Source organism: Arachis ipaensis, chromosome B4 (genome assembly GCF_059453495.1).
Source record: "Arachis ipaensis isolate K30076 ecotype BB chromosome B4, ASM5945349v1, whole genome shotgun sequence".
NCBI classification, from domain to species: domain Eukaryota; kingdom Viridiplantae; phylum Streptophyta; class Magnoliopsida; order Fabales; family Fabaceae; genus Arachis; species Arachis ipaensis.
In genome coordinates, this window is record NC_142439.1 from 138189467 (window position 1) to 138204418 (window position 14952).

General features: G+C 31.6%; 2 protein-coding genes across 2 annotated transcripts; both read right to left on the reverse strand.

The window, feature by feature from the left end:
- Positions 1-942: 942 nt before the first annotated feature.
- On the reverse strand, positions 943-1629 carry LOC148569416 (uncharacterized). Its single transcript, XM_088485033.1, has one exon. It carries the CDS (start codon positions 1627-1629, stop codon positions 943-945), a length of 687 nt encoding a protein of 228 aa, XP_088341159.1.
- A 30-nt stretch (positions 1630-1659) lies between these two features.
- Positions 1660-2654, reverse strand: LOC107637179 (uncharacterized). Its single transcript, XM_016340618.1, has 3 exons — positions 2222-2654; positions 1875-2142; positions 1660-1810 (listed from the first exon to the last, which is right to left on the reverse strand). Exons 1-3 carry the CDS (start codon positions 2652-2654, stop codon positions 1660-1662), a joined length of 852 nt encoding a protein of 283 aa, XP_016196104.1.
- Positions 2655-14952: the final 12298 nt, after the last annotated feature.

Below are 14952 nucleotides of genomic sequence, written 5' to 3' on the forward strand. Positions count from 1 at the left end.
TAAAATCCAAAATCATACTTTGACTTTAATTTAATCATTTAAAATATTATAAGAACGGATTCTCTTAACATAAACTTTTATAGCCACAATTTTAAAGGTTCTCTATCAAGAGAGATGCTTCTTGGTAATTAAATAAATTTTAATTATTTATTTATTATATTTTATATTAATAATTCAAATTATTTAAATGGATAACTTACTAATTAAGTTGACTTTTCTTATAAGATTATAAAAAATTTTAAAATATGTTAATTTTTTTGTTATATCTAAAATTTTAAAAATCAAATCAGTAATTAATTAATAAAGTTAAAAATTTAAAATTTTACAAGTTCAACTGAAATTTAAGGGCAATTTACGCAAATAAAATGATTGAAGAAAACGTTTACGCAAATATAACATTGGCAATTTTCAGACGCAAATGCAATAAACGTAACTATATATAATCCGCTACACCCTGTAGCGGAAATCGATTGCACGTAATCCGCTACAGGGTACCGCGGATTACATTGAGGACTGCTTTAGTCATAAACCGCTACACCCTGTAGCGGTTTATGCTCAAATGGTGCAACACTCATAATCCGCTACACTTTGTAGCGGATTATGAACAATGTGGATTGATGGGAAGATGCCTATATATACCAGTCTTACAGTAACAACTCGTGATGCAAAATATACAAAATTATACAAATACAGTGTTCATAAATAATAAGCCATAGAAATATAATAGGCACGAGGCATTAACAGTAACACGGATTAAATTTCTACATTAGGCATAAATCATAAGTCATACAAATAGGTCGGATCCAAGACTAACACAAACACACGAAAGGAACCAACACTAATACACGAAAGGAACTAACACTAACACCCGAAAACGTAAATTGCTACAGGAGAATATAAAATTCAAAAAACTAGAAGCACACAAACTATAAGTCCTACGAACTACCGGCAACGGTGGAGCCTCTCTGGGGGGCAAGACCTACGTGTGTGTCCAGGCTGTCTGCAGAGCCCGCATCGCTTCGGTCGGTTAGGGTCGGCCTCATCCATGTTGTTCCGGATTCTGGTAGACCTCGGTCGGCCATCACGGCAACGCCTCAAGCTGGGGTCCGGAATAACGGTCGGACCGTCATAAGGTGGCCAAAGTCCCTCCGGTATTGGCGGCATGAAACCCATCTGGTACACCCTGAACACCTTCTGCATGGTGTAGACCTCGTCGACATAGATAGACCAGTCAAGCCGTGACTGGGCACAACATGCAATCGCATGGCAACATGGGTAATGGAGAGCTTGAAAGTATCCACAGTCGCATGTACGGTGCTGGAGGGAAACTCGGTACGTCCCAAGTGAAAATCTCCCGGTGGGCGTCGTCTCGGCAACGGTGTACTCAGACTGCTGTCTATCGAACAGGGTGACAGTGAAACATCTGGAGTCTTTCAAGTTGCGCTCCATCGCCTTCATAAAAGACTGGCAGAACTTGGCACCACTGGCCAATTGAGCCTCTGCCGTCTGACCACGAATCACGAACAACTCCGCTAGCCGACCATATGTGGACTTGACTAGGGCGGTAACCGGAAGATTCCGTGTACCCTTCAGAACAGAATTAACACACTCAGATATATTGGTCGTCATGTGACCGAACCGTCTGCCACCATCCTGGTGCTAAGTCCACTTATCGTATTCTATTCTGTTCGCCCAATCACACATTGCTGGATTCTCAGTCCGCATTATATCAAACCAATAGTCAAACTCTGCCTCAGTCTTCGCATAAGCAGCGTTCACAAGCAAACGCTTTGCATCTATGCCCTTGAAACTGAGTGCGAAGTTAGTTGCAACATGCCGAATACAAAATGCTCGGTACGCATGCGGGGGGTAACCACCCATTGTTCGGGTTCTCCAGTGCAGCCTTGATGCCATTGTGCCTATCTGAAATGACCAGTATCCCCTGTTGCGGAGTCACATGTTGCCTCAGGTTGGTCAGGAAGAAAGACCAAGACTCGGCATTTTTCCCCTCCACGAGACTGAAAGCAATAGGCAAGATGTTGGAGTTCCCATCTTGAGCGATGGCCAGGAGCAAAGTCCCTCCATACTTGCCATACAGATGAGTATCATCTATGCTTACGAAGGGCTTGCAATGCCGGAAAGCTTCAACACAAGGAGGAAACGTCCAGAAAAGATGATGAAAGTACACGGTTGAGTCATCCACGTCATCACTGACGCGAACCGGAGATGTCTTCAACAACGTAACCGTCCCCTCCATGGTGGACTGCACACCAAGGATCCAACGAGGTAGCTCGGCGTAGGACTCTTCCCAGTCCCCGTATATCTGTGCTATCGCCTTCTGTTTTGCCAACCACGTCTTCTTGTAACTTGGCTTGAACCCGTACGTTCCTTCGGTAGCTTCTTGGCTCTTGCAACACCTTTATCGATACCGCCGCATTGGCGCAAACCAGAGAAAATGTCTTGGCACAGATCACGTGATAATCTAGTTGTCGGTGGTCGCTAGATATCGATGTAGCCAAGCATGTGTGTGGTCCGTTGTACCGCCGAACCTCCCAGGTTCCCTTCCGTGCTCGAAGGCTGATGCGAATCATCCATGTGCAACCCTTCCCAAACTTCTTACATCTCCCATGGTACTTAAGATGATCTGACTCCATCACTCTATACTCAACACCGCGCCGAATGCTGTAATCCTTTATAGTAAGCACAGCTTCCTCCTTACTATGGAAAGATTGGCCAACTTGAAATTCAGCTACATAATTTTTCTCGTGCAAGCCTCGACCCCAAAGGTTGGTGCTGGATCTGTCGGTTGGCTGATGGCTCCCAGATCTAGGGTAGAATAATGTGCAGGTTGCTCATGTGTGCCGGCACTTGACGGTGGTTGACATGTTCCTGGGTTTGTCGGAATTTCATCATCGCTGTCCCCTCCAATGTCAACAGGCTCTTCATCAGAGTCATCCTCTTGCATAGCATTTTCTACCCGATCCGGTTCCCCCTCATGTTCTACATCTGCAGATGGATGAGTTGAGGTGAATGCCCCAACTAGACCGGCTGGCCGATACTCCAACAAACACTCAGGTGTAACGACGGGCATCGAGGTGGAGGCATCACCCATCGTGGTGGACTGGGGGTTTGGAGCGGATGCACCAGAACTATCGATCCCATGTTCCAGCTTCGCAAACAACTCATGTATCCTCACTTCCGGAAAACTCCGACGACAATGAAACAACACCCGCATATCTTCATCTGTTCGTAACACGAACGTTTCATATTGCACGCCGGTTGACACAACCGCAATAGGGATCTTGTAGAACAGCTTCTTCACCCACTTTGTGCCACCCACGACCAACTTCTGCAGTATACTGCTCTTCAGATCCAACAGTGTATCAGACGACCTGACAAAAATACTCAGCGGTTCTCTATCTGTAAACTTCACACCGTGCCTCTTACTCTTTTTTATTTTTCCAGAATGATGCACTAACACCAAAAAGCTCTCTTCACTCTCCATTCCTCAAGTGATGAATGAATGAGAATGACACTCTACACAACTTGTTGGGTATATATAGGCATCTTCCCATCAATCCACATTGTTCATAATCTGCTACAGGGTGTAGCGGATTATGAGTGTAGCACCATTTGAGCATAAACCGCTACACCCTAAAGCAGTCCTCAACGTAATCCGCGGTACCCTGTAGCGGATTACGTGCAATTGATTTCCGCTACAGGGTGTAGCGGATTATATATAGTTGCGTTTATTGCATTTGCGTCTGAAAATTGCCAATGTTGTATTTGCGTAAACGTTTTCTTCAATCATTTTATTTGCGTAAATTACCCGAAATTTAATAAAGACTGGATTGAATATAATAAAATAACATATTTATGTATAATTTTTTTATATAAAAAAATCTTTTTATATTTTATTATTTTAAACTAATTAATTTCTAAAGAATAAGATAAATAAATGTATCTATAATCTATGGGGATAAATGGTTATATACCCATAGATTATGGATATATTTATTTATATATATATATATATATTACAAAGGTCTTTGTCGAGACAACGAAATCAAAGAATAATTCAACAACTTAGATTTCGTTCACTTTGCGCAAAAGCAAAACACTTCCCGTAAGCAAAGCAAATCAAAACCACCCAACAAATTGGTCACTTACGTAAATTACTATATATTAATTAAACCTTAGTTTATGATACCAAACCTATATATAGATTTGAAACCCATATTACCTTTATAATCAAAATGGAAAATCAATTAGTATTATTAAGAAGTTTGTACGTAGTAGTATTTAAAATCTGTTGACTTAGTAGTATTTGCTAATTATATAATTATGTTGCTGCTGTCACCATTGAATTCACTCTTTTTTTTCATTATTGACCATTTTGGAAAAGTCCTCCTGCAATTAATTAACCAACAAGAAAAGAAAAATTCACTCTTTTTTTTCACCCTTTTTTTTCTCATAAAATAAAAATTTAAAAACTAATTAAAAATACTAAAAATAATATATCAGACCACTTTCTATTAGTAATATGATTTTGAGTGTTGCTTAGGGTCTATTTGAGTAAACTTTTACGAAATGATTTTTTTTTAAGTTATTTAAAAAAAAGTAATTTTATATTTAGAATCTAAAAATATCTTTTTATTTAATAATTATGTTAGGTATAATAATATAAAAATATTTTTTCTTATTTATTATGTTAAAATAATCTTTTTTATGCAAAAAAATAAAAAAATATAATTACAACTTCTAAAAAAATATATTTTTTTATTTTTCTAATATTTTTATTTTTAATATTAAAATCTTATCAAACACAGTAAAATATAAAAAAGATATATTTTATTAAAAAAAAATTAATAACTTAATAATGAGACCTAAATAAGTACTTATTATATATGTATATATAAAATATAATGAAAAAAATTATATCTATATGTTCAAACAAATAATTTTTTCAGTTATCCTAACCCTAGCATGCAACTGTACTCTATATATATAGTTTTATTTTACTTTTTTAAAAAACAATAATATATATGTCAACATCCATTGAGCCTTAATATCTTGCAAACCAATGCAATAATACATTGCGTGACTTAGAGTAGTGTATTACTTATATTAATTACTAAATGCATATTATTGCTCCAAAATTCAAAATGTTATATAAAAGCGATTTGACTGCAAATGTTTAATTTTAATTAAAACAGTGCAATGATTAATGCTTTTCTAGTCTAAAAAAAACATAATTTTGAGTCATATATAAACAAAAATATATATTGACACTTTCATTTAAATGACCAAAATTATTGATAATAGATAAATATCTTTACCTTAATTTTATACAAAGATTTGACAAAAGTGTTGCATTGACTTAGTCAGACAAGGACTAATAAGTAATAACAATCATTAAGTTAACAAATTAGGATGATTAGGCCAACAAAAGCTTGGAGGCATGCATCACGTTTTTAATTATAAGTAGTTCAGTTTGGACATATTTTAATTTGATAGGGAAATTGGGACCCTTGCATTCATACTTCTTCAATTTCAATATCTAATAATCATGCCAGCTGGAAATTACTATATATGGATGTATATATATATATATATTGAATGCCATATATATAGAAAATCAATATTCCATTCTAGTATCATAATAGTAACAATAACAACAATCATAACAATAATAATAATAATAAGAGAAATGATATCCAAAAATTCATATCATTGACCAAAAAAATTTTAAAATATGCTAATTTATTTTCGAAGATTAAACAAACATGACAAAAAAAAATTAAATATCAAATATTAAATATATATTCTAAAAAATAATTTTAGAAATTAAATTTTGATGTAAAATTTTGCAATGATTATTAAAAAATAAGATTTTTTATCCTTAAATTTTGGTAAATTTTTTTCAAGTTATTTTTTTAAAAAAAAATATTGTGAATGACTATATTTTTTTGAAAAATAAAAAAAAAATTAGAGATCAAATTTTGCTCCATTTTTTGTGTGCACGTTCTAAATATTTATTAAAATGTTACCCAAAAAATTTAGATCAAATAGATAAAATCGTTTACTAAATATAAAAATATTTTTGTTATTTACAAAAAATATAATATTTATTGATTATTTTTGTTATATTTTTAAATCATTCAAATCTGTTTTATTGATAATAATAAGGATTTTTTTGGTCAGCGGCTAAATTTTTTTGACACTAAATTAGTAGTTAACCCTAATAATAATAATAATAATAATAATAATAATAATAATAATAATAATAATAATAAAATCTAATTTAGTTTAATTATATTATGATGCCAATAAAAATGGTTAACTTAATAATTTTGTTTATTATAAAATCTTATGATAAAATTAAATGTTTCATTTAGGTAATAAAAATAGGGCTTAAATTATGATGTGTTGATTGCATAAATAAAAATTATAATATTATTTAATCACGTCATTTTTATTTAAGTGATTATTCAAGATGGTAGTTATCAATAATAATGACTGATATTGTTCCATATATTCCACTTAAATTTATAAGTATTTAATTTTAAGTTATCAATATATTCCACGTATTAGTTGAATTATGTAATTTGTGCAAAACAATATTAAACCCTTTTAATGCATCAGTTGAGTCCACAGAAATACCCGCTAAATATGATTCTAATATTTATTAACATTTTTGTTTAATAATTTCTGTATATCTTTAGTCTTCTAAGTTTTTGCTAAAAAACAAATTAAATTAAGAATTTAATTTTTATGTATTGTTAGTACAAAAATAATTTTATATATATATATTTAATAATATAATATAATTATACGATTATATAAAATATTTTATATTAAAATCATCGTATCAAAATCAAACTCTTAAATTAAACCGTAAAAATAATTTCGAGTAAAGACAAGTATAGCATACTTAAGAATTATTGAAGCAAAACACGAATCATGAATATGAATTGAGCAATGTAGACCATGCATATTACTGGTTGTTCAAGTTCCACGTAACAGAGCAGTTGTTTTGATGTTGATTATTACTATTATTATTAGCATTTATTTGTAGACACGAACAGCATAAAATAATTTTATTAATATTTAATAGTAACTTGTGATGTTAATAAAAATAAATAATTTATACATTTATTATTTAAAAAAGTCTAAAAATATACTAAAAGTCTCTGTACAATAAGATAGATGGGAGATTTGCAAATTGAAATGGTTGTCGGATTGTCTTCTTCGAACGACGAAAAGTAGTACCTGCAAAAATACTCCAACGCTCAAATCAGAATAGATTTAAGAGGTATAAGGTATGTATGTGAAATAAGTGAGTATCTAAGGGGCCTCTCGCTCACCTTTATAAAGCTTGTGATAATTATCTTATCGGATTAATAGTCAAATTCTTTCTTGAAAAATCACCATTCTTCAAATTAGTTTTCAAAATATTTTTTTAATCATATTAGTCATTGAAAGATAAAACGTAAGTCAAATTGGTCTTTGCATGAGTTAGATGATGATGTGTCACGTTAAGTGTCACGTGGCATGATGACGTGGTAGGTTAATACCATATATCACAAGAAGATTGGTTGACGTGTTAGGTCAGTGACACCTAGCACGCCACGTGTCACTTGACATCTAAAAAGTTATTTATAATTAAAATAGTCCCTAAAAGTTCAGATCTAAGTTATTTTCATCCCTAAAATTTTAAAAATTAATAAAATTAGTCTTTATATAATTTTTTTTATAATATTAAATTTAAAATATTTTTTGATAGTACTAATTTTAATATTATTTTTTAAACCTTAGTAAAAAAAATCTCTTAACATAAAATAATAAAACTAATTAAATTATTATAAAGTTATTTTATTATTTATATTTTAAAATTTTAAATTTTCAAATTATAATTTTTTTATAGTGAATTTTTTTATTTAAACGAGTTTATCAAATTATTGTTGATTATATATTTTTAAAAAATTAATATTTTAAATTTCACTAAATAATATAATAGTTATTTTAAAATTTAAATTTTTTCAATTTTTAAAATTATAATTTTTATTATTGTTTAATTTATATGGTAGAACTCAATAATTGAAAAATCGATTTGTGGGATCACTTGTTAAATCGTAATATTTTAATATAATTTTTTTAAAATAACTACTATATTTAATTTAATGAAATAAAAAAGATTAAAATATTTAAAATAATTACTATATTTATTTGGTAAAATCCAAAATATTAAAACTTTTAATATATAACTAGTATATAACTAGTTTTAATATTTTAATTTTCACTAAATAAATATAGTAGTTGTTTTAAATGTTTTAATCTTTTAGATCTTATTAAATAAAAATAGTAGTTATTTTAAAAAAATAAAATTAAAATATTAAGATTCAACAAGTAATTCTACAACTCGGTTTTTCAATGATTGAATTCTAACATATAAATTAAACAATAATAAAAATGATCATTTTAAAAAATTTAAAAGATTTAAAATTTAAAATAACTACTATATTATTTAGTGAGATTTAAAATATTAAATTTTTAAATATATAATCAACAATAATTTGATAAATTTGTTTAAATAAAAAATTAAAATTTAAAAATATAAAATTTAAAATACAAATGACAAAATAATTTTATAATAATTTAATTATTTTTATTATTTTATATAAATAAAATTTTGTTTATTAAGTCTAAAAAATAATATTAAAATTAGTACTATCAAAAAATATTTTAAATTTAATATTAAAAATAAAAAAAATTATATAAGGACTAATTTGATTAATTTTTAAAATTTTAAGGATGAAAATGACTTATGTCCAGATTTTTAGGGACTATTTTGATTATAAATTAATTTTTTACATATCAAGTGACACGTCAACCAATCATCTTGTGACATGTGGCACTAACCTATCACGTCACCATGCCATGTGGCACTTAACGTGATATGTCATTATCTAACTAACGGAATGACCAATTTGACTTACGTTTTATCTTTCAAGGACTAATATGACTAAAAAAAATTTTTGATGACTACTTTGAAGAATGAGTAATCTTTCAGGGACAAATTTGACCATTAACCCTTATCTTATCTTACCTTTGTTTAGTTAAGATAAGGGATGGATTTGAATTTGAATGTTGGGTCAGGATATTAGAAGTTATTGATCCGTCTTTGGGCCGTGAGGATTGTCTAATCTTTAGAATTGTCGGGTTCGGTGACCGTTCCGAGGAAGGACCTGGAGATCGGGTCCGGAACAGTTGCTCCTAGAGCATGAGAGCAGCTTGCTTGGTCTCAATGTTGAGTTGTTAGGGAGCTCGGTTCTCCGTAGTTTGGGAGACTGTGAGGGGCTTGGAAAGGACGTGGCGTCATCTTGCGCCAATTGGCGGGATGGTGGTGAGTTTCGCTTTTCGCAAGTTGGAAAGTCATTAGCTTAGGCCTTAACGCCGCTTTTGTTGACAAGTTTGGTTTTCTATTATTGGGATGCCGTGAGGAGCCTGGAAAGGGCGAGATGTTGGTGAGTTCGTTTTTTTGCGAATTAGAAGACCGTCAGCTCATGCTTATTTTGTGTGGTCTTTTTGGGTCGTTATTGTGAACTTATTTTAGGCCTTTTAGTGGGCCAATTTCAATACTTTGCTTATTTGGATATCCATTTTGTTGGCCTCAGAGGTGATCGATTTCTGGAGTTAGCTGTTTAACTTATTTGCATATTCGCTTTGGTGGCTTCACGGGTGATCGATGCATGGGTCACCATTTTTTGTTATTTGGATATCCGTTTTGTTGGTCTCGGGGTGATGGATCCTCGATAGCCGTTTATTTATTTGGATATCCATTTTGTAATTTGGATATCCGTCTTGTTGGTCTCGGGGGTGATTGATCCTCGAATAGCCGTTTACTTATTTGGATATCCGTTTTGTTGGCCTCGAGGTGATCGATCCTTGGATCGCTATTTTTTATTATTTGGACATTCGTTTTGTTATGTGGATATTCGTTTTGTTAGTCTCGGTGTGATCAATTTTTCGAGTAGCAGTTTACTTATTTAGATATCTATTTTGTTATTTGGATATCCGTTTTATTGGCCTCGGGGTGATTGATCCCCGGGTCATCGTTTACTTATTTGGATATCCGTTTTGATATTTAGATATCCGTGTTGTTGGCCTCGGATTGATCGATTCCCGATCGTCTTTTTTGTTATTTAGATATCTGTTTTGTTATTTGGATATCCGTTTTGTTGGCCTCGGAATAATCGATCCTCGGGTAGTCATTTACTTATTTGGATATATGTTTTGTTATTTGGATATCCGTTTTGCATATAACAAGTCCTTTTATTCGTACTGTTTGTTATGTTGGTATGAATATAAAAGAGAAAATGATATTTTTTGAATTGATAACTTGCTTTATTGAAACTTGAATAAGTTGGCGCTTGGTTAAAACCTCCTGTTATTTTTGGGTATGAAAGAGTGCCTTTAAAACAAAGTAAAACTAACATAAAATAAAAAAGAAAAGAAAGTTTACCAACTTGGTTAGGTCCTTTTCAATTGGGGGTTATCTTTTCCTCCCTGAGAGGAGGGTTGATGTCATTACTTTAGCGCTTCAATAGTTGGTGTATTGTTTCGTGCGGCAGTGTTGCCGTGGTACTATTTATTGGATCCTACGACCTGACTTACCTTTTCATCATTTATGTACTCCATTGCCACGATCTGAATTTCGCACATCGTCCAGATCGGTTTGTTTGTGAGGTGCTTCCTGGAGTCCTTATTCATTAGTCCGTTGATTAGGTAGAGGCTGGCCGCGGACTCTGTGAGCCCATCGATTGTCAAGCACTCGTTGTTGAACATGTCAAGGTATTTTCTTGTGGGTTCATCTTGTCTTTGTGTGACTCCGAGCAGGCTGTCAGGTGTTTTGCCTTCGTAATTCGTGTGGTGAATTGTGTCACGAATTTTTTGGAGACATCGTCAAAGCAGGATATTGAGCTGTTTGAGATGGTGTTGAACCACTTAATGGCCGGTCCAGCCAATGTTACCGAGAAGAGTCTAGATCGGACTGCGTCGGCTGCTCCCTCTAGGTTCATCTGGGCTTCGAAGGCCGTTAAATGTTCCTAAGGGTCCATAGTGTCGTTGTATTTTACGTCAGTTGGTTTGTCAAAATCCTTTGGCAGTTTGACCTTTAGGACTTTTTCAGTGAATAGGGTGGCTCCCATTATCACTAGTTCATTCCTTCTTTGTTTGGAATCTCTTTGGCGCTCAGATTCTCGCGATCTACTACTGTTCTGACGCCTAACGTGATGTCAGTTTGGCGATCTCTCGTTCCTTTGCTCTTTTCACGATACGATCCGGGAGATTGCTTCACTCGTGTGCTCTAGTTGCGTATTACTTTTGTTAGAGTTGTGGTCTCCTTCTTGCAGTGGTTGTTTTTTATGATTGCAATTTGATTTGCGTGGGCGACGCTGGCTATCCTCTAGTGAGTTTGGGTGGTCATTATGGTTTGAAAATTGCTCCCCGCGTTCATCCGCTATGCCACCAAATTCTGCAAGTCCTCATAGACGGCACCAATGTACAGGAGGTTATCCGTACGAGTTGAGTAAGAGATCCAAAATTTGCGGGTCTTGATTATGGTGCGATACGAGCTCTGAAGCGGCGGTGCCGGGGGGAGGGGGGTAATCCGGTCCTCCAAGATTTGCATCCGGTCTTGGTGATGGCGCGATCCGAGCTTTGAAGCGACAGCAGTGGTACCTGCAAGGACACTCCGACGCTCAAGTCAGAATGAATCTAAGAGTTGTGTGTGAGGAATAAGTGAGTACTCGAGGGCCCTTGGCTTCCCTTTATGTACTTGTGGTAGTTATCTTATCTTATTTTTGTTTAGCTAAGATAAGGGATGGATTTAAATTTGAATGTTGGGTCAAGATATTGGAAGTTATTGATCCGTCTTTAGGCTGTGAAGATGGCCCAATCTTAAAATTTTTGGATTCGGTAACCGTTTTGAAGAAGGACCCGGAAATCGGGTTCAAAACAATGTATATATATATATATATATATATATATATATATATATATATATATATATATATATATAATTGATGAAAGTATATTAATATTATTATTGTTATTATTATTATTATTATTATTATTATAAAAATGCTATTTGTACACTAAAATTAGTCACCAATGTATTTGTGTATAAATACTTGTGTGGTTTAATTTATCTTCAATGTATATTTGTATACCCGGAGATCAGGTCCAAAACAAAAATACATATATTTAATTGATGAAAGTATATTAATAATAATAATATTATTATTACAAAAATGCTATTTGTACACTAAAATTAGTTACTAATGTATTTGTGTATAAATATTTGTGTAATTTAATTTATTTTTAATGTAAATTTATATTCTAGCATGTATTTTATACCGATGACTAATTTTGGTGGCTGATTTTAATGTACACGTAACATAACTTTTATTATTATTATTATGGGTACAAATAAGGGTTGTAACTATTGGTAATGTTGATTTTTCAAATAATAATAAGGTCACGGACTTAGCTTGCAGTATAATGCTTTAATTATAAGATTTTAATTTTTTTCTCTTTTTAAATGAATATGTTGATATATTTAAAGTTTAAACTATTGGTAATGTTGGAAGAGTTTTAATTTTAATGTAATAATATTGTAAAATATTTTAAATAATTATTTAATTAAATTTATTTTGTATTATATCGATAGCTGTTTATAAATGCATGTTAAATATCTTTAATAAAAAAGAGTTAAGATTCAAATGCCAAAATTATTTTTAATAGGATAATATTATGGTGAAAAATATTTTGAATTAAGAAGTAAGATTTTTTTTTACAATAAAAAAGGACATCATATGAAATATATACTCACCTCAAAAATTTAATTATAATCTTCGCTCTTCACTCAATTTATTTTTATTGAATAAATTTTTCCTTTTTAGTTGGATAGCTAATATAAATTAGAGAAATTTTTCGCATACAAACCTTTTCACATACAAGTCATATAAGTTATTTATTTTTTTTTCTTTTTCTTTTTCCATGCTTTCTCTTTTTCTTTTCCTTCTTCTTCCTTTTCCGTGCATCTTTTTTTTCTTCTTCGTTTTTGAAGTGTTTCATCTTCATCGTCGTGTTTTTTCTCGTTCTTCTTGACTGCACGTTTTTCATCTTCTTCCTCCTCATCGTCTGCACCTCCTTCTTCTTCTTCTTCTTCTTCTTCTTGCTGCATGTTCTTCTTCGTCTTCCTCTCTTCTTCTTCTTCTTCTTCTTCTTCTTTTCTTTCGTTTATTGCCTTCTCTTTCTCCTTCTTCATTTACGTGCTTTTTTCTTTGTTTTCTTTCTTCGTTATTCTCGATTTTCATTATTTCTTGACATCAAACTCTGAAATCGTTTTTGAAGAAGAAGAAACAGTAGAAGATGAGCAGGAGAAAGAGAAAGAGTTCTGAATTATGCATAAGGTGTATTTCAACGAATTTTGGGTGTATTTCTTAAATCCGTTGGGTGTATTTTTATAATCGTTTGGGTGTATTTTTATAATCATTTGGGTGAATTCCTGTAACCGTTTGGGTGTATTTCTGTAATTGTTTAGGTGTATTCTGTAATCGTTTGGGTATATTTCTGAAGTTCCATTATCTTCAAAACGATTTCAAAGCTTGATTTCAGAAACCATGAAAATCGAAAAAAAACGAAGCAAGAATACCAGTGATAAACGCAAATAAAACAATGAATGAAAAGGCAAAGAGAGAACGCACGAAGGAGATCAAATTTGGCAAGAAACTCGTTATCATGGAAGAAGAAGAAGAAGAAGAGTAGGAGAAGAAGAAGGAAGAGGAGGAGAAGAAGACGGAAGAGAAGAAGAAGGAAGAGGAGGAGGAGGAGAAGGAGGAGCACGCCATGGAAATCGTATATGGGTCAACGTATTTTTTGTTAAGTTTCTCCCAACTTGTATAATGACTTGTAAACCAAATGACTTGTATGTATAGCACTCCTCTATAAATTAACACACAAATATATCTTCTCTCGGATAGAAATTAAAACATAAAATTTTATATACATTTTTTTTAAGTTCTAGATACATTTTAATTTACCATCTTTAACATATCATTTTTAAAGAATGTTGTACTTCCTATTTTATATAGAGTGCATTCACATTCACCCAAAAAAAAAAAAAGAAAAATAGAAGCAAATATAATAAAAATAATATTGTCTTTAGCCATAATGAATGAAATATTAACTAAAGGAAAACATTAATGTTCCTGGTAAAATGGGTGGTAGGGTTGTTATTATTATTATTATTATTATTATTATTATTATTGGAAATGGCAGAATCAATTTAGAAAATTCCATGCCTCATTGCAACTACCACCAGATATCATGAAAGATTTTGTTTGGTAAAGTCAAATGAAATTAGGGAATTATATATCTTTATGAAATTTATGTGTGGGCCGCCTCCTATTTAATTAATTATCAATTGGTCTCATAATAATTTTAAAATAATAATAAAATACCTTTTATACTAATTATTTTCTCTAAAAAAGATTTTTATGGTTTTAATAAAAATATTACTCATTTTATTTCATAATAATTCTTATCACATTTAAAAAATAATTGGAAAAATAAATACTTAAAATATGGATTGAAAAAAAATCAAAGTTCATATTTACACTTATAACATATTTCAATTTTTTTTTGTATATTTTTACTCTCAATTACTTATCAAGTTTATACTATACATAAACAAGATAAGTAGCGCAATTTTATAATTTTGAATTGGATAAATTTATAGTCATCATCCTTAAATTTAATATTTTAAAAAAATTTAATAATTATTTTTTCACATCATTTTAAAATTTAAATTATTATTTTTTTAAAACGAATAAATCATAATAAATAAGATAATTTTATCTTTTAAATCGATTAAAATTATATTAC